At 46.0% G+C, this 24,056-nt stretch overlaps 1 protein-coding gene and 1 long non-coding RNA gene across 2 annotated transcripts in view; one reads left to right on the top strand and one right to left on the bottom strand.

Moving 5' to 3' along the window:
* The window catches only part of sft2d1 (SFT2 domain containing 1), a 143,113-nt gene extending 140,603 nt beyond the window's left edge, over positions 1 to 2,510 (bottom strand). Inside the window, exon 1 of the mRNA XM_070889664.1 lies at positions 2,325 to 2,510. Within this exon, the coding sequence (XP_070745765.1) occupies positions 2,325 to 2,387 (63 nt within the window). The 5' untranslated portion in view covers positions 2,388 to 2,510. The remainder of the gene's footprint in view (positions 1 to 2,324) is intronic.
* A 78-nt stretch (positions 2,511 to 2,588) lies between these two features.
* The window catches only part of LOC139273160 (uncharacterized), a 40,766-nt gene continuing 19,298 nt past the window's right edge, over positions 2,589 to 24,056 (top strand). The window contains exon 1 of the long non-coding RNA XR_011595028.1: positions 2,589 to 2,627. This is a non-coding gene — a long non-coding RNA (uncharacterized lncRNA). The remainder of the gene's footprint in view (positions 2,628 to 24,056) is intronic.

Consider the following 24,056-nt stretch of genomic DNA (forward strand, 5'->3'; position numbering starts at 1 on the left):
CCCTCCATGGCCTTGCCCCATCCGATATCTGTAATCTCCTCCATCCCCACAACCCTCCCCACTACCCCCCCCCCCCCCACTATATTAAAGGCGCTATATAAATACAAGTTGTTGTTGGAGTCACACCAATCCAGATTATTACGGCCCTGCCACAGACCTAGAGAATGGAAAGTCTCTTTCTCTCTGCCCCCTTTTCACCCCTCCAAGGCCACTTTGCACACGGGCACTCTCTCCACTGACGGCTCCCCCACCCACCCCATATCAAACACCAGTTTAAACAGGAACTAAACGTTCTCTTTTCAAATCTGCAAACGGCTTCCAACTGACACAGATGGCGGCTCTGTACGAGGGGAAAGAAAAGGGTTAAAAGGCTGGCTCGCACTACCTCAGTCCACGCAACGCTGGACGAACTCACAGATTTCCCAGCCCCAAAACTCCGGTTTTACTCCTCCGGAAGAGAAGTTATAACTCCCACTCTTTTATTTAATAATTAAAAGTGGTAAGTGGTTTATGTATGTGTAGCGAATAGGGCTGGATAAAAAAAAACTTACCGAGATAAGTTTTGGCAGACCACTTGAAATCTTCTCGTGGATCCCTAGGAAGGCGTGGACTCCCGATTGAGAACCCCTGCTTTAGAACACTTGGTCTGTGGTCAGGATTGTGATGGAGATTCAATCAACAGATGAAGCTTCTCTCAAAGGAACTCTCGGTAAAGAGTTCCTTGGTTTATTTCAGGTCTTATTTTGCAATATCATATGCACTTAAATCTACGCACGAGGTGTTTTACATATACAGGGTACACACATGCCTCAGTAATTATTTATTGGAAGGTCCTGAGGTTGTGAAAGGTGCTATATAAATGCAAGTGTTTCTGAATAAAGTGAATGTACTGGAAAAAAATACACATCGTAAAGAGTGCATTACCGAGATATTTGCAGGCAAAGGCATCACAGGATGTGGAGCAAAGAGAGGTAAATGATGAGGTACAGATCAGCCATGAGTTGGCTGAATGGAGGAACAAGCTTGAGGAGCTGAATGGCTTACACCTCAACAGATAATTTTAAATTAAATGTTGCAAAATGTTATTGTTTTCAGTGCCATTCTAACCGCAACCATAAATAATGTACAAAGACATAGAATGTACCAAATAGTACTCAATTCAATAAACCATAATCTGATTATGACATCATAATGTACTAACCAGCAATGTTGTATGTCTTGTCAAATATTACAGTAACCATAACTTCTACATCTGCCAAACCAGCAAATATTAAAGACCAGCAACCATTTAAGCTAACTTCTACCATATTAAAACAGATCCACAAGCGGAAGTTAATAGTAGAAAGTGCTGCATTACAGTTTCTAAAATGTGAAACCCTCAGTCGCAAAATAGCCCAATGAAGCTAGGAGTTTACATTTAAGATTGTATACAAAATAAATGGAACGTATATTAAAGGGTGCAAAGACAATCTGCAAACATTCTCGGGTATATGTATTTTGCATATATGGCAAGCTAGGAATGCAGATTAAATGAGTTTGCTTCCCATATTGCGAGGACGAAGGGTAAATTTGGATGTAAACTAAAATCATCCGCAGATTAATGGTGTGCGTTTCCTTGCAGCTACCTGAATAGCAGCATTTGCCGAAATTTTAAAGCTCGTCGCTCACTTCCTCAGCTGCAGAATGTGTGCAGCCTCTTGAGCAAGGTATACAGGGTGCAAAAGGGGAAGGGGAATAGATTTCATAAGGCTACTGTAAAAACAAATATATATACACACACCATTCATTTCACAAGAAATGTTGTATTCCAATTTGAGTACTGGTCACCATGGCCAGCGCACTTAACGCATGACACAAAACACATATTAGGCCCATTGCATCCAATCCTTCCACGGATCATCTATTTGCTCGCTGGTGGATTCGAGTTTTCCCAAATAACTAGCAGAATTCCAGGTGTACACCACTTCCCGATTACCCAAGGATTGATATTAGTGGCGAATATCTTACAGTTTATAGTAAAAGTACACAAAAAAACACGCACCTTCTGCTGACGAACCTAGGAAGATACGAAATACAAACAGAAAATGCTGGGAATAGATCTAAAGCGAGGGAGAGGGATTGCGCCATTTCAGAAGCTTGCTGTATATTTCTAGCAATGACCGCTTTCACTTCACACTTTCACCATTGCCAACAATATATGTTCTTTTTATTTCTGCAATGAAGTGGCGAGGGAGGGCTCGGGGCTCGGCGGTGCTCTTGCAACATTAAAGCCAAGTGACACAAGCCTAGGCCGGACACAGTAAACGCTGCAGCTGAGGCTTTACCTGTGTCGTCAGGCCTTGCTCCTCGTCCTCCTGGCCGCTCAGAACTCGCCGCAGTTTCTCCATCGATTTTAAGCAAAGGAAAAACACCCGAAAATGAAACTTCCGCGACACTGACACAGCCCCAGTAACAACCGGAAAACGCGTGTGTCGCCGCTATTACCGTCCCCGTGCTGCTGTCTCCCTCGTCCAACCCCCGGACCGCATAATATGTGACACAGGGGAGGGAGAGTGAACGCGTTGCCTGGCAGTGTTACCATGGAAACCAGAGACCAGATCATTGCTTGATGGAAAACAGAGCACAATGTGGGTGAACGGGAGAACTTCATTCTGAAGCTTTACAGTAAAAGGCCTCAATTAAACAATGTTTGACAAGGTCCCACTAGACAGACTGATCAGAAAAGCAAAAGCCCATGGGATCCAAGGGAAAGTGGCAAGTTGGATGTAAAATTGGCTCAGTGACAGGAAGCAGAGGGTAATAATGTTCGACGGCTGTTTTTGTGACATGAAGGCTGTTTCCAGTGGGGTTCTGCAGGGCTCAGGACTAGGTCCTTTGCTTTTTGTGGCATATATCAATGATTTAGACTTCAATATAGGGAGCATGATTAAGAAGTTTGCAGATGATACAAAGATTGGCCGTGTGGTTGATTAAAAAAAAGAAAAGAAACACTTGCAATTATATAGCATCTTTCACGACCATCGGGCATCTCAAAGTGCTTTACAGCCAATGAAGTACTTTTTGGAGTGTAGTCACTGTTGTAAAGTGGGAAATGTGGCAGCTAACTTGCGCACAGCAAACTCCCACAAATAGCAATGTGATAATGACCAGATAATGTGTTTTTGTTATGTTGATTGAGGGATAAATATTGGTCAAGACACCGGGGATAACTCCCCTGATCTTCTTCGAAATTATGCCGTAGGATCTTTTACGTCCACTTGAGAGGGCAGACAAAGCCTCGGTTTAACGTCTCATCCGAAAGATAGTGAGGAAGAAAACTGTAGACTGCAGGAGGGTATCAATCGTCTGGTCAGGTCAGCAGAACAGTGGCAAATAGAATTCAATGAGGAGAAATGTGAGGTAATGCATTTGGGGAGGGCTAACAAGGCAAGGAAATACACAATAAATGGTAGGACACTGAGAGGTGTAGAGGAACAAAGGGAGCTCTGAGAGCATATCCACAAATGCCTGAAGGTAGCAGGACAGGTAGATAAGATAGTTAAGAAGACATACGGGATACTGTCTTTAATGTATTTATTAATGACTCCACGAGGCAATGTGTTGTACTCAAACTGTAGTGACCTTGGTCCTTTATTTGTAACTCCAGAGGTGGCTAGCCTTTTATACAGCCCCTGCCACCAGGGCAGGAAACCCCGGTCTCCACCAGTTGCACCCTCTAGTGGTGCCAGCATAGTATATACACAGTGTAAACCTTATTGACAGTACATCAGGTAAACAAGTCTCCATCTTATGCAACTATACAGTGACTACACAGAGAGTATATCTATAGTCTGCATATATAACATCACTCTCCTCAAGTCCTTTGTGCCAATTACCTTTGCACTATGTGCTCTGGCTTAGCTCTCCCCAGACTTAAGTGCCAATAGCCCTTGCACCTTGGATGTGCTTTGGCTTGGCTTTCTCCCTGTTAACCCCAAGTCCTTTTGCCACAACGTTGGGTAGTGGTTACCAGTTTGGATAGTTCGATGATGCAGTGGAGGTTCTAGAGGGTTCTGGGTGTGATCCATGTGTGTGTCCATGGCTACATACATCCATTCCCCCCCCCCCCCACACAGCGAGATCATGCAGCTGGCCCGTTACGTTAACATACAGGATCAGACATGGTGCAAGTACACAGAAAGTACAGTTTGTATCGTTTGTATCGTGACACCTTGGTCCAATGACTTACATTCATTACGTTTTATTGTCGTGCGCCAGGATTGGGTAGATTGCATTCATGGTTCAGTCATGGTCAGTACTGAGGTAGCAGTGCAGGTATGTGAGGACGCTGGTTCCAGAGCAACTGGACAGGGTCCTAGTCGTCTGATGGCAGCGCTGCGCCCCTTGCTAGCGGGGTGGGCTTGGTTCGCTCACCTTGTCAGGACTCAGAGCCTTTGCCATTGCCTAGTGGTGGGCAGAGCCACAGATGTGTGTAGCCTCTCTGTCCTCCTTTTGAGGGCTGCAGAATCTTCTGCCTGCTCTCTAATGGTGTTGGGAACCTGCCTGTTCCAGGTCCCGTTTGGGGAACTCGTTGGTTCTGACCTTTCACTTCCGGACATGGCCGAGGTAGTGACTGGGTCTGGGGGCTGGGCCGTCTCCACCCGGGTGGTGGGCAACGGCGGCTGACTGTGTGTATGGGGGCCGTTTTCATTTCCAGGTCCGTGGCGAATAGTGTCATCGGGTGCCTGCAGCGTGGGATAGACCTGGGGCAGGGTATCAGGATCAGTGCCTTCACCCTCCTGAGATCGCTGGTCTATAACTTGTGGGGACACCTGGGACAGAGCATCAGGATCAGCGCCTTTACCCTCCCGAATTCGCTCGCTTGCTACTTTTGGGGACACTCTATTCCTGACATCTCGCAACAACATTTTGTTCTTTACATTAGGAAACTACCGAAATCTCGTAACAACATTTTGTTCACAATCTTAATCAGTTCGTTACATTGATTTCCATACGTACAATGTCTCTTTACGTTCAGTTGGTTGCAGGTCTCCTTTAAGAGAACCCTGCTGGCTTTACCCCAATCAAATCCTTTATTAGACACCATATGTTGGTCCCTCAGCGTTGGACCTCGTGATATGGCTACGGCCATCTTTTCTTTCAGCCACGCTGCACCTCGCTGCAGCAGGGACGCCATCTTGCCTCTGTCCTCGAGGTCAACTGTCTTGATCCTTCTCTTCCGCGATTCTGCCACAAACGCTGGAAGAGTGCCTGTGAATTCGATCTTCCTCCCCAGGAGTCCTGCCACTGGAGCCGAGAAGGTACTTTTAGGTCGTTCCGGTCGGATCATTGCCACGCAGTCATGATGGACGGTCTGTGCCTCAGGTGCTGCGCTGGTCTGTTCTCTGGTGCCTGGCCCAAGCGAAGGTGAGGTTTTGCTCTGCCTCTTAGCACGGGGGACATCGATTGCTGGAGTGAAAAGGTCTTCTCATTTCCACTGGATCTTCCCCATCCATCTTCTTCCGAGTAGCGTTGGAGCATCACCTGCAACAATCCACAGAGGTAACTTGTTCCGCATGGTGGCTACCCTTTTATACAGCTGCTGCCATTAGGGCAGGAAACTCTGGTCTCAACCAGTTGCACCCTCTAGTGGTGCCAGCATAGTATATACACAGTGTAAACCTTATTGATAGTACATCAAATAAACAAGTCCCCATCTTATGTAACGATACAATGTGATAGAGAATTCAAACAGGCTGCAAAGTTGAGAAAACACAGACCCTTGCCTACGTGAGAGCGAGCACATTGCATTAAGACATCAGTCAACTTGACATTTCAGGACTTTTGGCAGTGAGCCAATTATGGGCTAACAACATATCAATTGAGCCAATAAGGTCAAAGTGGGCGCGTTCACGATTGTAAATTGGTCCAGGATAAGTATAGCCATTTTTTGCCATGTGTTTTAGAAGGCCAAAGGAGCTGGCATAAAGCCAGAAGCTTGTTGCTGTTGCTAAAATAAAGAGTTACTTTAAACTATCACGGTTCGCATCTCATTGAAAATTAAGAGATCTAACAATTTTGGCGTTACGAACAGGATCGCTGAGGGAAGAAACTGAATTTTGGACATCGGACCTACATACTGAGGTAAGGAATCCTCTTTATAAAAGTCCTCGGTCAATTGTCTAAATTCACCTCCCCTTCTACGCGATTCCGAAAGCCTCCGGTTTGCGAACCCTCCGGTTGATAATCGGCTCGAGGTCCCATAGACATCTAAACTTCGGCGGTGTGTTAGTTAATTCATCACCGACCCACTGATCGGCTGGAAAGCCTACGACTCGAGACCCCAGTAAAGAAATTAGTACTATGGCAGCAGAAGATAAGAGCAAAGAATTGCCTACAACTGTTAAAGGCGGGCGGGCACCACCTGAGGTTTCGATAGACGAAATCCTCGAACAGTTGAAAGAATACATAGAGCAACAATTCAACTTATCTAAAACCTGTATTAAGATCGAACGAAAATACGGTACCTCCAAAGGACAATGGTCCTTGGACGAGATCAAAAGGGTCTGGGGAAAAATGACCCGAATGAAAAATAAAGAGCAAACCAGATGGTCCTTAGTCGTTATGAGATAGATCCGACAGCGGAATGAAACTATAAAGTGTTCCCAACATGATAGGGACCTGACCAGTACAAAGGACCAATTGCAAGCGGTTTGTGAACAAATGAGACAGAAAAAGCTTGAACTTGAAAAGTTGGAAGCGGAAGTTAAAGATCTTAAAGGTGAAATTAAAGAATGGAAAAAATCATTAGGTCAAGAGACAGTAATAGGAAAAGGAAAATGTATCGGTCAATTCCCAGGGTACCCATGTTTGGATAAATTAAAAGCACAAACCCGAAGACACGACCAAGGAATAGATACGGATTCTGAGTCCTCCGACGATACAAGGTCGGAGGTTGAAGAATTGGGGGTGCGTTTTGCCCCGTTTAAAAAAAAGACGAGTTGTAGTCAGATTAGAAGAGACTGCGGATGAGGGCGGAACCAAAAAAAATGAAGAAAAGGCTGCATGAAAAATATTTAGTTGATCCGGCAGACCCAGAGAAAATTGATAAATGGTCCAAGGAGTTGCCCAATCCAAAGAAAGGGGGAGTGAAAACATGGGACCAATTGGACCGCTTAAGAAATATATATCAACTTCATCCCTGGGACGGAGTGCAAATTTTGACTATAATGGTGCCAAAAACACAAGGAAGGAAATTGCACGACAAGGCAAAAGAAGCTTTGGGGCGGGATGAGCAAGAATTAGACGCAGGATGGGATGCGATTAAACACTGGCTGCAAGCCTTCAGTCCAGCTAAAAATTGCAGCCTGCCAACAGAAAGGAACAGAGGAGGTCCTGGAGTATAACGAGCAGTTTACATGCACGTGGCTAGAACATTCGGATATGAATAATACGGATGAGGAAATGGATGAACAAGAGTTTGGACACCTGAAAGCAGCTTTCATGGCAGGTCTAAAGCCAGAACTGTCCAAAATGCTTAAGGTAGTGTTACCGGACTAGGAAGGTAGAGGAATTACCTTTGCAGCGTTGGTGGAGTGATGTAACCAATTAGACAGGGATATGGGAGCTAAAGTCCGAGCTGTGCAGGCTATAGGATGGAAATCCCAGGATTCCGATAAACAGTCATTCGGAAAATTACCCGGAAAATGTCATTATTGTGGGAAAGAAAGTCACTGGGCCAAGACGTGCAGGGCGAAACAGCAAGGTCATGGCCGGGGAAGAGGACGCAGCGAGGGATACAATTCAGCCAACAAACTAGACTTGCCACAAGATAACGACCTCATAGAAGCATTTAAGCGACTGACAATACAACAACAGAAAGAGTTACTTGGGATAGCAAAAAACGATTAGAGCCCGCCCTGGCCCCCCTCCTCACACTAATACAACAGAGGGGAGATGGGCTATATATAACTGTGAGGGTGGGCGATAAGGATGTGGACTGTCTTTTAGACACAGGGCGGAATTAACATGCCTACCCCTACAATATGGAGACTTTTTGTCGTTGGATGGTAGGGCACGTACAGCGGATCGGCAAAGATATATTGGCTATTATTCGGCAAAACTGGATGCGGTAGCCCTCAGATGGGGAAGTTGCCTAAGGGCCATGGAAGCTACATGTCGAGCGGTAATGATCACTGCGGGTCTAGTCCTCGACCAAAAGCTGATGGTCAAGTGTCCCCACACCGTACACGCTTTGCTGTCTATGAATAGAATGTCTCAGGTGACAGCAGCTAGATGGACCCGCTGGACAGCAGTTTTGGAAGCTCCTAATCTCCATATCGTCTGGGCCAGCCCGGTTAATCCCGCAACTATGCTCCCGATGTCAGAATCGAGGGAGCAAGAGGGGGGAGAATGTGAAGAGCATGACAGCGTGGAGATTTTAAAAGAAACAGAAGAAGCAGCCTTAACAGCAGAGGAGCCTCTACACAACCCAGACCTCATCCTGTTTACAGATGGTTCCTCCTTTGTTGACAATGGTACCAGAAAAGCAGGATGGGCAGTTACAACCTTATATGAGGTAGTGGCAAAAGGATGTTTACCCTCAGGAACGTCAGCACAACAGGCTGAGTTACGGGCCCTGTCAGAAGCATGTGGAATAGCAGAAGGACAGACATCTAATGTCGACACAGATTCGTGTTATGCTTTTGGAGTCGCTCACGACTTTGGTCTGTTATGGCGGAAAAGAGGATTCCTCACTGCTGCTGGTACACCTATCCGAAATGGAAAAGAAGTCCGAGACTTACTAGAGGCCATACAATTACCTCAGGAAGTGTCCATCCTGAAGTGTAAGGCCCATACCAAGGAAAATACCACGGAAGCACAGCGAAATGCCCTAGCCGACCAGGCAGCTAAAGATGCCGCCTCACAGGGCGTTCCTCCAGAAGAACCAACACAGATGTGCACATTGAAAGCACTCAGGAGTCTGACACGAGACCTTCAAACAATGCAAGGCGAGTGCTCCCGAGAGGAAAAATGGACATGGATTGAAGCAGGAATTAAGCTATGTGAAGATGGTGTCTGGAGACAAAGAGTTACCGACAAGTCAGTCGCGCTACAGGCGCATATGCCTTTTTTAGCCCAACAGATCCACTCGTGGGGACACTTGGCCTCACAACGGATGACAGCACGGTTCCAGAAAAGCTGGTGAGGTCGGGGATTTAAAAAACATGCCCAGCTGGTAGCAGACCGTTGTGTGATCTACCAGAAAAATAATTCAGGACCCATCACGGTAATGCCCCAACTGAGGCCCCCTGCCCCTGTTGGACCATTCTAGCATCTGCAGGTTGATTATATATCTCTCCCTCCACGCCAAGGATACACTAACATTCTTGTCATGGTCGACAGATTCTCTAGATGGGTAGAAGCTGCCCCAACTAAAAGAGCCACAGCCAATCACACTGCAAAGGTCTTGTGTAAGGATTACAGATCAGGGAACACACTTCACAGGTGCTGCCTGCCAAGAAGTCTGTAGGTTACTGAACATTACGTGGCATTTACACTGTCTTTATCACCCACAATCATCAGGACAAGTAGAGCGAATGAATCGAACTCTGAAACAACGGCTTGCCCAATATCACCAAGAAGGAACACCATGGCCCCAGGCACTACCAATAATGCTATGTAGCATTAGGGCAACCCCAAACAGAACTACAGGTCTAAGCCCATTTGAAATTATAACAGGAAGACCCATGTCGGCGGCTCGTTGGTCTAGGGGTATGATTCTCGCTTTGGGATTTACAAAATTGAAATGCGAGAGGTCCCGGGTTCAAATCGCGAATGAGCCCTGCCAACTTTTATAGGGGGATCAAGGGGTATGGTGAGAAAGCAGGAATGGGGTACTGAAGTTGCATGTTCAGCCATGAACTCATTGAATGGCGGTGCAGGCTAGAAGGGCCGAATGGCCTACTCCTGCACCTATTTTCTATGTTTCTATGTTTCTATGTCGCTGCCAGGAACTATTGATTTACGGAAAGTTGATGTTCACTTAATGAGTGACATTTTGTTATCATACTCTCAGGACCTAACCAATGCTACTGGTTCTGTTTCCCGACAGGTATCGGCAGCTTGGGGTAATCCACCCGAAGGAGGACACACATCATCCCGGGAGTCTGGGTGTATGTGAAAAGGTTGCATAAAGAACCTTTGAGTGCCAAGTGGGAGGGACCTTACCAAGTGTTATTGACCACCCAGGCAGCTGTTAAAGTCCAAGGAAAGAAAGCCTGGATCCACACCTCACACATTAAACGAGCACCCATAACTGAAGCTGAAATCTGATAAGGACAATTACTTTCTCCAAAATGTATAAATTTACTGTACTACTGACTGTAGGTATTCTAGGCATTTGCCTACTTCTTACTAGAATACCCTCTGCACCAAAGGGAAATAGTAGAGTACCCAGGGAATTACATGTAAATACTTTTTTATATATGTCATACATTTATGCCAAACAAAGTAACATTTCTAGTTGTTGGGTGTGTGCGCATATTCCTATTCACTCAAAGGGAGGGATTCCCTTGATGCCAATTCCCTTGAATATCTCGGAAATGGCTGAGTGGATAATTAATCAAAACAAAACAGACAATGCGTTTCAGGATACGGAAAACGGCACGTAAATGGAAGTCAGCAGGTTACAATCTGACTACTTTTGAAGGGGGATACCAACTGTGCTACAATAATTCCAAACGGCCCCATTTTTTGTTATCACTAATACAACGGGAATAGGAAGACCGGGGAAATCGGTCTGTGTGATTAGGAACATCAAAGGAGGCCAAAATATGGGGTATAATAACTGCTCCCGGAATGATCATATAATCAAGCCATGGAACCGTCCAAACTGGGCCGATGTGGGAGTTCTTAACGTAACGGGGATCCTGAATAAATCCTGGACAGGCCCCGGAGTGTTGCTGACAAAAAAACAGTTAACATTCATTGCCTATAATGGCACCTACCCTTGGCTGCCCCAGAATTGGACGGGATCCTGCTATTTAGCCTACATTGTGCCATATATGTATCATATAAAGTCACTGTCGGAACATCTACACCGTCCTAAGAGAGCTATCACAGAAACAGAGAGGTTCTTTGCCATTCTGATCCCCGGGTATGGGACTGCCAAACTGGCAAGGGAATCCATTAACATGGCATCCGTTGTGGAACAGGTAGCCAATGATACATCAGAGGCCCTAGTTAAAATCAATGCAGAAATGGTAGCAATCCGCACCGTAGCCCTACAGAATAGACTCGCCCTTGACTACATCTGGCTGAAAAGGGAGGTACTTGCGCCCTACTCGGAACTGAGTGTTGCACATATATCCCAGATAGCTCCGAAGAAATTACCCACTTAGCGGAGCATATCCAAAAGGAGGTAGAAAAACTTAAGCAACCCCCATCATTCATTTTGTGGAGCGGAGCCACTGAATGGCTAGGTTCAATAGGAACTTCATTGGTGGAAGGTTTAATTCTATTCGTTGTAATTATTTTACTTTTATATTGTTTGTTTATGTTGATTAAATGTTCTTGCAACCAGGCGGCTGTAGCTGCTGTCCTGCAGGTGAGACACCTTGCAGGTCCCAGCAGACCATCTGTACGTGGCACAGGGGTATGTTATGCTTAAGGGAAGGTTGTTTACTCGTTGAATTAAGATATTGATTTGGATTAAATTGGAATGAGGTTAATTAACCTACTAAAACCAGACTTCCATTGTGGCCACGATGGAATTCAGGTTAATGTAAATTTGTGTGGAAGCTACTAGCCCAGACATATGGCAAAACACATCAACAAATTTTAGAAGGAAACTCTATTAACATGTATGAAATTATTTTGTAGAATGTTTAACCAGTGATACCTGATGTTTTATGATTCAGTTTGTGAAAGAATCAAAGGGGGGATTGATAGAGAATTCAAACAGGCTGCAAAGTTGAGAAAACACAGACCCTTGCCTACGTGAGAGTGAGCACATTGCATTAAGACATCAATCAACTTGACATTTCAGGACTTTTGGCAGCGAGCCAATTATGGGCTAACAACATATCAATTGAGCCAATAAGGTCAAAGTGGGCGAGTTCACGATTGTAAATTGATCCAGGATAAGTACAGCCATTTTTTGCAATGTGTTTCAGAAGGACAAAGTAGCTGGCATAAAGCCAGAAGCTTGTTGCTGTTGCTGAAATAAAGAGTTACTTTAAACTATCACCGGAGTTCGCATCTCATTGAAAATTAAGAGATCTAACACAGTGACTACACAGAGAGTACATCTATAGACTGTATATATAACACTTTCCTTTATTGCTGAGGCACAGAATATAAGAGCAGAGAGATTATGCTAGAGCTGTATAAAATACTAATTAGGTCACAGCTAGAGTACTCCATACATAAGAACATAAGAATTAGGAGCAGGAATAGGCCATTCAGCCCCTCGAGCCTGCCCCGCTATTCAATACGATCATGCCTAATCTTCTACCTCAACTCTACTTTCCTGCACTATCACCATATCCCTTGATTCCCTTAATATTCAAAAAATCTTATCGATCTCTATCTTGTCTGAACATTCAAAGCCCTCTGGAGTAGAGAATTCCAAAGATTCACCATCGTTTGAGTGAAGAAATTTCTCCTCATTTCAGCCCTAAATGACCGACCCCTTATTCTGAGACTGTGACCCTTGGTTCTCAACTCCCCAGCCAGGGGAAACATCCTCCCTGCATCTACCGTGTCAAACCCTGTAAGAATTTTGTATGTTTCAATGAGATCACCTCTTATTCTTCTAAACTCTGGAGAATATAGGCCCAGTCTACTCAATCTTTTCTCATAGGACAATCCCCCCATTCCAGGAATCAGTCTGATGAACCTTTGTTGAACTCCCTCTATGTAAGGAGACCAAAACTGTACACAATAATCCAGGTGTGGTCTCACCAGGACCCTATATAATTGCAGTAAGACATCTTTACTCTTCAAATCCTCTTGTAATAAAGGCCGGCATACCATTTGCTTTCTTAACTGCTTGCTGTACATGCATGTTAACCTTCAGTGATTTGTGTACAAGGCCACCCAGGTCTCTCTGAGCACCAACATTTCCCAATCTCTCACTGTTTAAAAAATACTATGTTTTTCTATTTTTCCTACCAAAGTGGACAACTTCACATTTCTCCACTTTATATTCCATTTGCCATGTTCTTGCCCACTCACGAAGGATGTCTATATCCTCTTGAAGTCTCTTTGCATCCTCCTCACAACTTACATTCCCACCTAGCTTTGTATCATAAGCAAACTTGGATATATTACATATGGTCCCCTCATCCAAATCATTGATATAGATTGTGAATAGCTGAGGCCCAAGCACTGATCCTTGCGGTACAGTTCTTGTCACCACATTTCAGGAAAGATTTGATTGCACTAAAGAGGGCACAGAGGTGATTTACAAGGATGTTGCCAGGACTGGAATATTTTAGCTATGAGGAAGGATAGGATATGCTGGGATTGTTTTCTTTGGAACAGAGGAGGTTGAGGGGAGATTTAATTGAGGTCTATAAAATCATGAGGAGCCTAGATAGAGTGAATAGGAAAGACCTAGTTCCCTCAGCAGAGGGGTCAATAACCAAGGGGATTTAAAGTAGTTGGCAGAAGGATTAGAGGAGTGTTGAGGAGAACTTTTTTTGCCCAGAGGGTGGTGGGCAGTGGGGGTCTGGAACTCACTGCCTGAAAGTGTGGTGGAGGCAGAAGCCCTCATCGCATGGGCCGAATGGCCTCCTTCTGTGCCGTAAATTTCTATGATTCAATGAATGTATTTTGTAATTGGGGCGAAGGAACGGCACTCACCGTTCACCTCTCTGATAGCTGCACACAAAGTTTTTGGGGGCTTTAGATCCCAGACGTGCTCCAGGGAGTCAAGGGTTATGGGGAGCAGGCGGGGGAAGTGGAGTTGAGTCCAGGATCAGATCAGCCATGATCTTATTGAATGGCAGAGCAGGCTCGAGGGGCCAAATGGCCTATTCCTGCTCCTGTTTCTTATGTTCGAATCTGGTGTCTGTTCCAGCGCAGCATCCTCTATAGGGGATCTGTGGCATCTATGAATAGCGATGAACAGTGAGGCTCTTCAACCAATCAGATTGAAGAATCCTCACTGAGCTAGGCAGAGTCAAACCCAGGAAGTATAAAGAAGGAAATAATAAATTAGATTAAATGATATACACAAAGCGAACTAACGATTGGGAAATACAGATGGGATTAAGAGAGAGAAATAATAGACACAGACAGAAAAAAGTTTTTTAAAAATTTACATTTTTATTTAAAGAAAAATCTCCAACACTAATTTTCTTCTGAGGGAATGAGACTCCACTCTTATAAAATTAAATTTTCAGGGCCAGAGAGGTTGTTCAGCAGTAATTATTATCACTTATCACATTGTTAAAAACTCACTTACCTGAATACACCAGTCCTAGCTTTTTCAGCGAATTTTAGTACCCCAAGTTCATGCCATTGCACTCATTTCAATGCCGAGTCTATCGGCGAAGACTGCAACAGCGCACCCTGTGGAGGAGCGCGATATCTCTGACAGCAGCTTCTGAATTTGTGTTTTTAATTGCATATGTGTGGACGCCAGAAGTTGCTGTCTGATTTACCTCGTTATAACAGTGAGCGCTGCTAGCCTCACCGCTATTCTTACTGCCAAATTCGGCCCATAATTGGACCGAAATTCATCTGATGTTGCACAGTTGAGCTGGCACTTCATCCACTGATCCTCTCCAGAAGTGACTGGGCAGTAAATTGCATTCATTTAAGTCTCCATTGGGTATACCTTGTGTAACATGAAAGTGGGTGGAAGGGATGCAAATTTCAATTCCCCAAGTGTCACCAACAGAAACACAGCTGCCAAGGTGTCCCACCTTAAGGAGGCACCAGTAGCAATGCTCCCTCTTCTCCAGGAGTCCCACGCTGTCGGCTTGCTGGCTTTTAAATAGAAAAACTGCACATTCATGGTATTTTGAATGGGCCTGGCAGCCTGTTAAAGAGGGTATGCGGCCCCCCCAAAAAATTACAGGGAACATTGGCCACTAGTATGATTATTTGCACAGAAAATAATTTTAATTAACTGAAATAAACTTATAATTCGAAATCATAACATTATTATTCTTTATGTCTTAGACATTCTATACCCAGAAGCCTGAGTGCACCACTGGGCACCACCAAGTCATTGGCAAGACCATGGAAGTGAAGCAGGCAGACAGAGCAACCCTCTCTGTGGGTTGCTCTCATACTGGAACTGTGAATTGCTGTTTTAGCCAGGCCCAGGAGGAGATCCTCTGATCTGCCCGGCTCCCTCCTTACCAGGTACCCAAAGATTAAAGTGTGGGGCTAAAATTCAGCAAAAATATTGAGCCGCAACTTTAAATAATAAAATGGGCTGTGATCTCTCACACTCCATGTATACCTGAATTACAGTTTGAATTGTAGATTTTAAAACGCCTACAGTGGCTGACTATTTAAGCAACAGGTTGGGGGAGTAGCAGATAATTATGAATGCAGTTAATAGTCACTCCGAATTATTAAATGGTTTGAAAGACTGAGTAAACTGCCCTGTAGTTGTAATAGCTGCCTCATATGATTTGATGCCACTTTCAAATAATATTTTCAAGTGAAGAAACAGGTAGAAGCATTCAAAGAATGTAACAGGCCACTGGAAGGAGGCAAAAGAGGAAAGCACACATTCTTAATGAGGCTAACCTACAGACACTCCTTGTGAAAGGCAGTCGTGGAGAGAAAGACCTCCTCCATGTACAACTCTACTTTAAGCTGTCAATTTAACATTGAAAAGAATTGCATTATATATAAATTATTCCTTTTCCTGGAAATACAAAGTTTGAAAACTATTAGTCAAATATCACCTTTATTCTGATGCAGTTCACTATGTGGTTCACAAGCCAAGTGCTTCAATATACATAACCTAGAAAGTGATCATCACCTTAGCATCTCGGGCTGAAGATGCTCATCAGAAATTGGATGGTCCATCACCAGATCCAGATCTTCCAGAGGAGATCTACTTTAAGCATATAAGCATATGGGTATATGGGTATATGGGTGCACATGGTAGGGGTTGGGGGGGGGGGGGGAGGGGGAACCTTAGACAAATGTCTCAAATGTCATGCGAAGAGATATAGCAGTGGAACTGCCACCTCTCCCACCCATAGAGTTGGGTTCCCAGCACTCTTCATTTGTCCATGAATCTCCAGCCATTGGATAAGTAATCCAGGAGAAAAATCTGCAATGTCAGCGAAGCTGTTGCTTCGTGCAGACCTGTATGCACCGACGTCAACATAGAGTACAGCATAGAAGGAGACCATTCGGCCCGTCAAATCCGTGCCGGCTCTTTCGAAGAACAATCCAGTTGTCCCACTCCCCTGATCTCCCCCATATCTATGCATTTTTTCTTCTTCTAGTATTTATCCAAATCTCTTGAAGGCTACTATTGAATCTGTATCTGCCACCCTATCAGGCAGTGCATTCCAAATCTTAATTTCCTCATGTCGCCTCTGGTTTTTTGCTAATCACCTTAAATCTGTGCCCTTTAGTTATCAATCCTTCAGCCATTGAAAACCGTTTCTCTTTATTTACTCTATACAAACCCTTCATGATTTTAAACACCTCTATCAAATCACCTCTTTGCCTTCTCTGTTCCAAGGAGAACAACCCCAGCTTCTCCAGTCTATCAATGTAGCAGCAATTCCTCATCCCTCGGTCATCATCATAGGCAGTCCCTCGGACTTGAGGAAGACTCTAAACATGAGTCCTTAGTTGGCTGAACAGTCCAATTCAAGAACCACCGTTCCTGTCACAGGTGGGGCAGATAGTCGTTGAGGGAAAGGGTGGGTGGGACTGGTTTGCTCCATGCTCTTGCCGCTGCCTGCCGCTGCCTGCCTAGAACCATTCTAGTAAATCTCTTCTGTACCCTCTTCAAAGCCTTCACATCTTTCCTAAAGTGTGGTGCCCAGAATTGGACACAATATTCCAGCTGGGGCTGAACCAGTGTTTTATAAAGGTTTAGCATAACTTCCTGGCTTTTGTACTCTATGCCTCTATTTATGAAGCTCAGGATCCCATTAACTTTATTAATTGCTTTGTTAACCTGTTCTGTCACCTTCAAAGATTTGTCCACAAGTACCCCCAGGTCTCTCTGCTCTTGCACCCCCTTTAAAATTGTACCATTTAGTATGTATGGTCTATCCTCATTCTTTCTACCAAAATGTATCACCTCACACTTTTCCGCATTAAATTTCATCTGCTATGTGTCCGTCCTGTCTATGTCTTCTTGAAGTCTATTATTATCTTCCTCACTGTTTACTACATTTCCAAATTTTGTGCCATCTGCAAATTTTGAAATTGTGCCCTGTACCCTCAAGTCCAAGTCTTTAATATATATCAAAAACAACAGTGGTCCTAGTACTGAACATTGGGGAATACCACTGTATACCTTCCTCCAGTCTGAAAAACAGCCATTCGCCACAACTCTATGTTTTCTAGCCCTTAGCCAATTTTGTATCCATGCTGCTACTGCCCCTTTTATTCCCAGAGATAACCTACAGATCCCCTGGGAGGACAGACGCACCAATATTAGCGTCCTCGACCAGGCCAACATCTCCAGCATTGAAGTATTGACCACACTTGATCAGCTCTGCTGGACAGGCCACATTGTTCGTGTTATGTATGTAAACCTCACCAATGTGTAAGACTTGCCACCAGTGGGCACACCTGTGGGAGACCTAAGGGTCACCTGTGCACTCTGGGCAAGCAGGTATAAAAAGTAATCTACCATGCTGCTTCCTAACTCTGGAGTCACAATAAGGAGACCAAGGTCACAACAAGTTGAACTGAAGATGTACAGTCTTGTGGAGTTATTCTAAATGTAACAATTGGCGATGAGTAACAGATCACAAACTTTCATGCAGTTATGACTGCTGTTGGTATTCTTGAGAGATTTGTTGAGGGTGATGATTGGGAAGCCTTTGTTGAACGTCTTCATCAGTACTTCATGGCCAACGAGCTGGAAAAGGAAGAAACGGCGGTAAGCGCAGGGCAATTCTCCTCACAGTTTGCGGGTCCACGATATATATCCTCATCAAAAATCTGCTAACACCGACGAAACCAACGGAAAAGACATATGAAGAGCTGTGTACGCTGGTTGGGGAACACCTCAAGCTGAAGGAGAGCATCTTGATGGCCAGGTATCGCTTTTATACGCACCACCGCTCCGAGGGCCAAGACGTGGCGAGCTATGTCGCCGACCTAAGACGCCTTGCGGGACCGTGCGAATTTGCTGGATTTTTGGGGGAAGTGTTGCGGGACTTTTTCGTGCTTGGAATCGGCCACGAGGTCATTCTTCGCAAACTGCTGTCTGTCGAATCCCTAGATCTGAGCAAGGCCATCACGATAGCCTAGGCTTTTATGTCCACAAACGATAACACTAAACAGATATTATTGCAGCATCGAAACTCACCGGCAAGTACTGTGCATAAAATAACGCCTTCAGCAGGCAGAACTGTACATGGCAAAGCCTACACGCCTGCAGAGGCCAGACCTAAGATGACTCAGAGCCCGCCGTGGGGCGTGAATCCATTAGCACCATGGGGGCACTGCGGGGGTAATCATCGAGCCCATAAGTGTCGATTCAAGCACTACGTGTGCAAGGGCTGTGGTACAATGGGGCACCTCCAGAAAATGTGGGTCAGGGGTACCTTACAACAAGCTAAATTATCGGGCGAACACCAACCGGTCGTATATGTATCTAACAAAGTACTTGTAGCAAGTGATGTGTTATCACATGGGGTCGGGCGTGTTGTACAGCAAGCCAAAGTAGCGGGCGAATCCCAACCGGTTGTACCCAATAAGTATCCCAAGGAAGTAGCCTGCATTCACGGGACAAAAGAGACATACCAAAGGGTGTCCCAATATTTGCTCGAGTCAAACAAGCGGCCAATCTCATAGTTTTTGGAGAGCAAATCAATGCTTTGTCTCGAATTGTTCTAACACTGTCTGTGCACTGTAACATGATCCGCCACGGACCAGGCACTGAGAACGGCACTGATGCCCTCAGTTGGCTACCGTTGCCCACCACCGGGGTGGAAACGGCGCAGCCCGCAGACCTGCTCGGTGTTATGGAAGTGCTAGAAAGTGAGGGGTTAACCGCAACGGCTCCCCAGACTAGGACTTGGACCAGCCAGGATCCCACGTTATCGCCTGCTAACGGCGAACTGCTAGACGGAATGTTGCAGCTTATCCGTCGCAAAGGCATAATGCTCATCCCATCAGATTGGCCCTTATAGGGCAACCCTGCAACGTTGCAAAGAAACGCAGGGAGGCTACACACAGTTGGTGGTCCTGGGCCTCCATACCATGGCCCAGGATCCACGGGGACCACGCGGCCTCCCGCCACTACTGAAAGTCTCAAGGCCATATCTGCCATCCTTGGCTTGCCAAACCTTAGGGTCAGCGACAATAGTCCGGAGCGGGCAGCCCAAATCATAAAGCTGAGCACCACGCGTGTCACGATAGACTCCCCACAGACCCGACTATCCCAGGTGCTACGCAGTCACTGGACTGAATCACTCAGAACCGGGCTTTCCGTATGCAGCAGAGAATGCACCATAATCCTATGGCTCCTCCATGCGACATCAAAATAAATGATGTAGACCATGATCATGGCCCCAGATGGACTGCTAGCACTGTATTAGCCAAAGAGGGGAATGGAGTGTTTGTAATGCACCATGTTGGCACTGTGGGGTAATCATCGAGCTCATCAATGTCGATTCAAGCACTGTGTGTGCAAAGGCTGCGGAACAATGGGGCACCTCCAGCGAATGTGCAAACATGCTGCGACTCACCACGTGGCAGAGTCGGCAGAAGGTGACCGATCCGGCGCAGATCACGCTGAACGAGTAAGAGGCAACTCAACCCGAGGCTGAAGAGAAAGTGTATGGGGTACACACCTTCACCACCAAAAGCCCTCCAATAATGTTGAAAGTCAAATTAAACGGCATTCCAATTTCCATGGACTTGGACACGGGGGCGAGTCAGTCAATTATGAACCAGAAGGCTTTTGAGAAACTGTGGGGCAACAAGGCACAAAGGCCAAAACTAAGCCCAATTCATACAAAGCTGTGCACTTACACCAAAGAGCTCATACCAGTCATTGGCAGTGCGGCAGTGAAGGTATCATACGATGGAGCTGTGCATGATTTATCACTATGGATTGTACCAGGCGATGGCCCAACGCTGTTCGGCAGAAGCTGGCTAGGAAAGATCCGATGGAACTGGGACGACATCAAAGCGCTGTCTTCGGTGAATGACGCCTCGTGTGCTCAAGTGCTAAACAAATTTCCGTCGCTATTTGAGCCAGGCATCGGCAACTTCACAGGTGCCAAATTGCAGATCCATCTAGTCCCTGATGCACGGCCCTTTCATCACAAGGCCTGAGCGGTTCCATATATGATGCGGGAGAAAGTCGAGATCAAACTGGACAGACTTCAACGAGAGGGAATTATATCGCCAGTCCCAGTTCAACGAGTGAGCCAGTCCAATTTTCCGGTGTTGAAAAGCTATGGCACGGTCAGAATCTGTGGAGACTACAAAGTAATGATCAACCGAGTCTCGTTACAGGACCAGTACCAAAGCGGAGGACCTGTTCGCAATGTTCACCAAGCTGGATCTAACCTCTGCTTACATGACACAGGAACTGGCTGAATCTTCGAAAAGATTGACGTGCATCAACATGCACAAAGGACTGTTTATATACCACAGATGCCCTTTTGGGATTCGCTCGGCTGCCGCCATCTTCCAGAGGAACATGGAGAGTCTGCTGAAATCGGTTCCGCACACCGTTGTGTTTCAAGATGACATCCTGATCACTGGTCATGACACCACTGAACACTTGCACAACCTGGAAGAGGTTCTAAAGCGACTGGACAGAGTGGGACTCAGGCTGAAATGTTCCAAGTGTGCTTTCCTGGCACCAGAGGTTGAATTTTTGGGGAGAAAGATTGCGGCAGACGGCATCAGACCCAAGGACTCTAATACGGCGGCCATCAAGAATGCACCCAGACCACAGAATGTGACGGAGCTGTATTCATTCCTGGGACTCCTCAACTATTTTGGTAACTTTCTACCCGGGTTGAGCACTTTGCTGGAACCTTTGCATTTATTGCTATGTAAGGGTGACGACTGGGTTTATTGCTATGTAAGGGACTGTCAAGAGACAGCCTTTGATAAGGCCAGAAACTTGCTATGTTCTAATAAGTTACTTGTATTGTATGACCCGTGTAAACATTTAGTACTGGCTTGTGATGCATCTTCATACGAGGTCAGTTGTGTGTTACAGCAAGCAAATGTGTCAGGCAAACTGTAACCGGTTGCATATGCATCCAGAAGTTTATATAAGGCTGAAAGAGCCTACAGTATGGTTGAGAAAGAAGCATTAGTATGTGTATACAGGGTCAAGAAAATACACCAATACCTATTTGGACTCCGGTTCGAGCTCGAAACCGGCCACAAACCGCTCATTTAGCTCTTTTCAGAAAGCAAAGGTATTAACACCAATTCTTCGTCTCACATCCAAAGATAGGCACTAACATTATCTGCGTATGACTATGTAATCCGCCACTGACCAGGTACTGAGAACTGTGCTGATGCCCTCAGTCGGCTACCATTGCCCACCACCAGGGTGGAAATGGCGCAACCCGCAGACTTGCTCCTTGTAATGGATGTTTTTGAGAGCGAGGGGTCACCCGTCACGACACGCCAGATCAAAACCTGAACTAGCCAGGACCCTGTGCTATCACTAGTAAAAAAACTGCGTCCTTAATGGGAGCTGGTCGTCTGTTCCCAGGGAAATGCAAGACAAAATTAAGCCGTTTCACCAACGCAAGGATGAAATGTCTATCCAATTGGATTGTCTCCTAAAAGGGAATCACGGTTTTGCCAAACAAAGACAGGGAAACGTTTATACGTGATCTACACAGTACCCACCCACGTATAGTCATAATGAAGGCTATTGCCAGGTAGCAAGTTTGGTGGCCCGGTATTGACTCGGATTTGGAGTCATGCGTACACCAACGTAACACTTGCTCACAGTTGAGCAATGCACCAAGGGAGACCCCACTGAGTCTGTGGTCCTGGCCCTCCAAACCATGGTCCAGGGTCCACGTAGATTTCGCTGGCCCCTTTCTAGGAAAGATGTTCCTAGTAGCAGTGGACGCTTACTCTAAATGGATTGAATGTGTAATCATGTCATCATGTACGTCCACTGTCACCATTGAAAGCCTCTGGGCCATGTTCGCCACCCATGGTTTGCCCGACGTCCTTGTTAGTGACAATGGACCATGTTTCACCAGCTCGAAATTCAACGAGTTCATGACCCGCAATGACATCAAACATGTCAGGTCTTCCCTGTTTAAGCCCACATCCAATGGTCAAGCGGAACGGGCAGTCCAAACTATCAAGCAGAGCTTGAAATGCGTGACAGACAGTTCGCTGCTGACCCGGTTATCTTGGATTCTGCTCAGCTACTGGACGCGACCCCACTCACTTACCGGGGTTCCCCCGGCAGAATTGTTAATGAAGAGAGCACTCAAAACCAGGCTCTCCTTAGTCCACCTGGATCTCAATGATTATGTAGAAACCCAGCGTTACCGGCATAACATGTACCACGATCGCGCGGCTGTATCGCATGACATTGAGGTTAATGACCCTGTATTTGTTCTTAATTATGGTCATGGTCCCAAATGGGTTGCTGGCACTGTTGTAGCCAAGGAGGGGAATAGAGTGTTTGTTGTCAAACTTCTGAATGGACAAACGTGCAGAAAGCATTTGGATCAGACCAAACTGCGATTCACTGACAATCAAGAACAGTTTGAAGAGGACATTACCATCATTGATCCACCAACACACACCCAACCAGCAATCAACCACGCTGTCAATCACGAGGATGAACCCACCATGCCCGACAGTCCAATCAGACCAGCCACACCGCAGCGCAGCAATGATCCGACCAACTCACCCATGCCAGGACTTCAACTCAGGCGATCAACCCGGGAATGAAGAGTCCCTGATTGCCTCAACTTGTAAATAACGTACATAAGACTTTGGGCGGGGGGGGGGAGTGATCTTATCTACATAAACTTTATAATAGTGTTAGACTTGCCCCTGGGTGCGCACCTGTTGGAGATCCAAGGGTCACCTGCACACCTCGTGCAAGCAAATATAAAAGGTTTTCTGCAATGCTGCTTCTTCACTCTGGACTTTGATTAAAGAGACTAAGGTCACATCAGTTTCAGCTTACAGCATACAGTCTTGTGGAGTTATTCTGAACATAATACCCTCCGTGCCTTTCAGTTCTGCGGGGAGGGGTTTCTTGTACAGACTGCTCTTGCACACTCTCCACGTTGCCATCCTCGTCTGCCATCCGGACATGCCATGGTGCACCACCTTGACATCCGGTGAATACGGCGGTCCCCAATGGAGCGCTCTCTACGTGGGAGTCCTCCCTCTATTTATTGGGGACTTGGCCTGGAGGGTGTTGCATGGAGAAGTCCCGTGCAATAAGTTTTTAAGTCAGTTCACGGGCTCCCAAGCCGCTTGTAATTTCTGCGGTCTAGAGGAGTCCGTGTTCCATTTTGAATGTGTGAGGTAGCAGCTCCTCTTTCAATATCTGAAGGGGCTGCTCCTCAAATTCTGGTTGCACTTCAGTCCCACACACCTGATCTTTGGACACCCTGTGCAGAGGGGAGCGGGCAGGTCGGAAGGTCTCCTCGTAGGACTGCTCCTGGGCATGGCCAAGGGGGCCATCACCCAATCCAGATAGCGGGGGGTCGAGGGGGTCGTTCAGCCCAACTGCCTGCTTCTCTTCCACAGTTACATCCAAGCCAGGGTGTCCCTGGAGATGGAGCAAGCGGTGTCCACCAGTACCCTTGCGGCCTTCCACGAGAGGTGGACACTGGAGGGACTGGAGTGCATCATCACTCTCGGCAACCAAATTTTAA

This window comes from Pristiophorus japonicus, chromosome 9 (genome assembly GCF_044704955.1).
Source record: "Pristiophorus japonicus isolate sPriJap1 chromosome 9, sPriJap1.hap1, whole genome shotgun sequence".
NCBI classification, from domain to species: Eukaryota; Metazoa; Chordata; class Chondrichthyes; family Pristiophoridae; genus Pristiophorus; species Pristiophorus japonicus.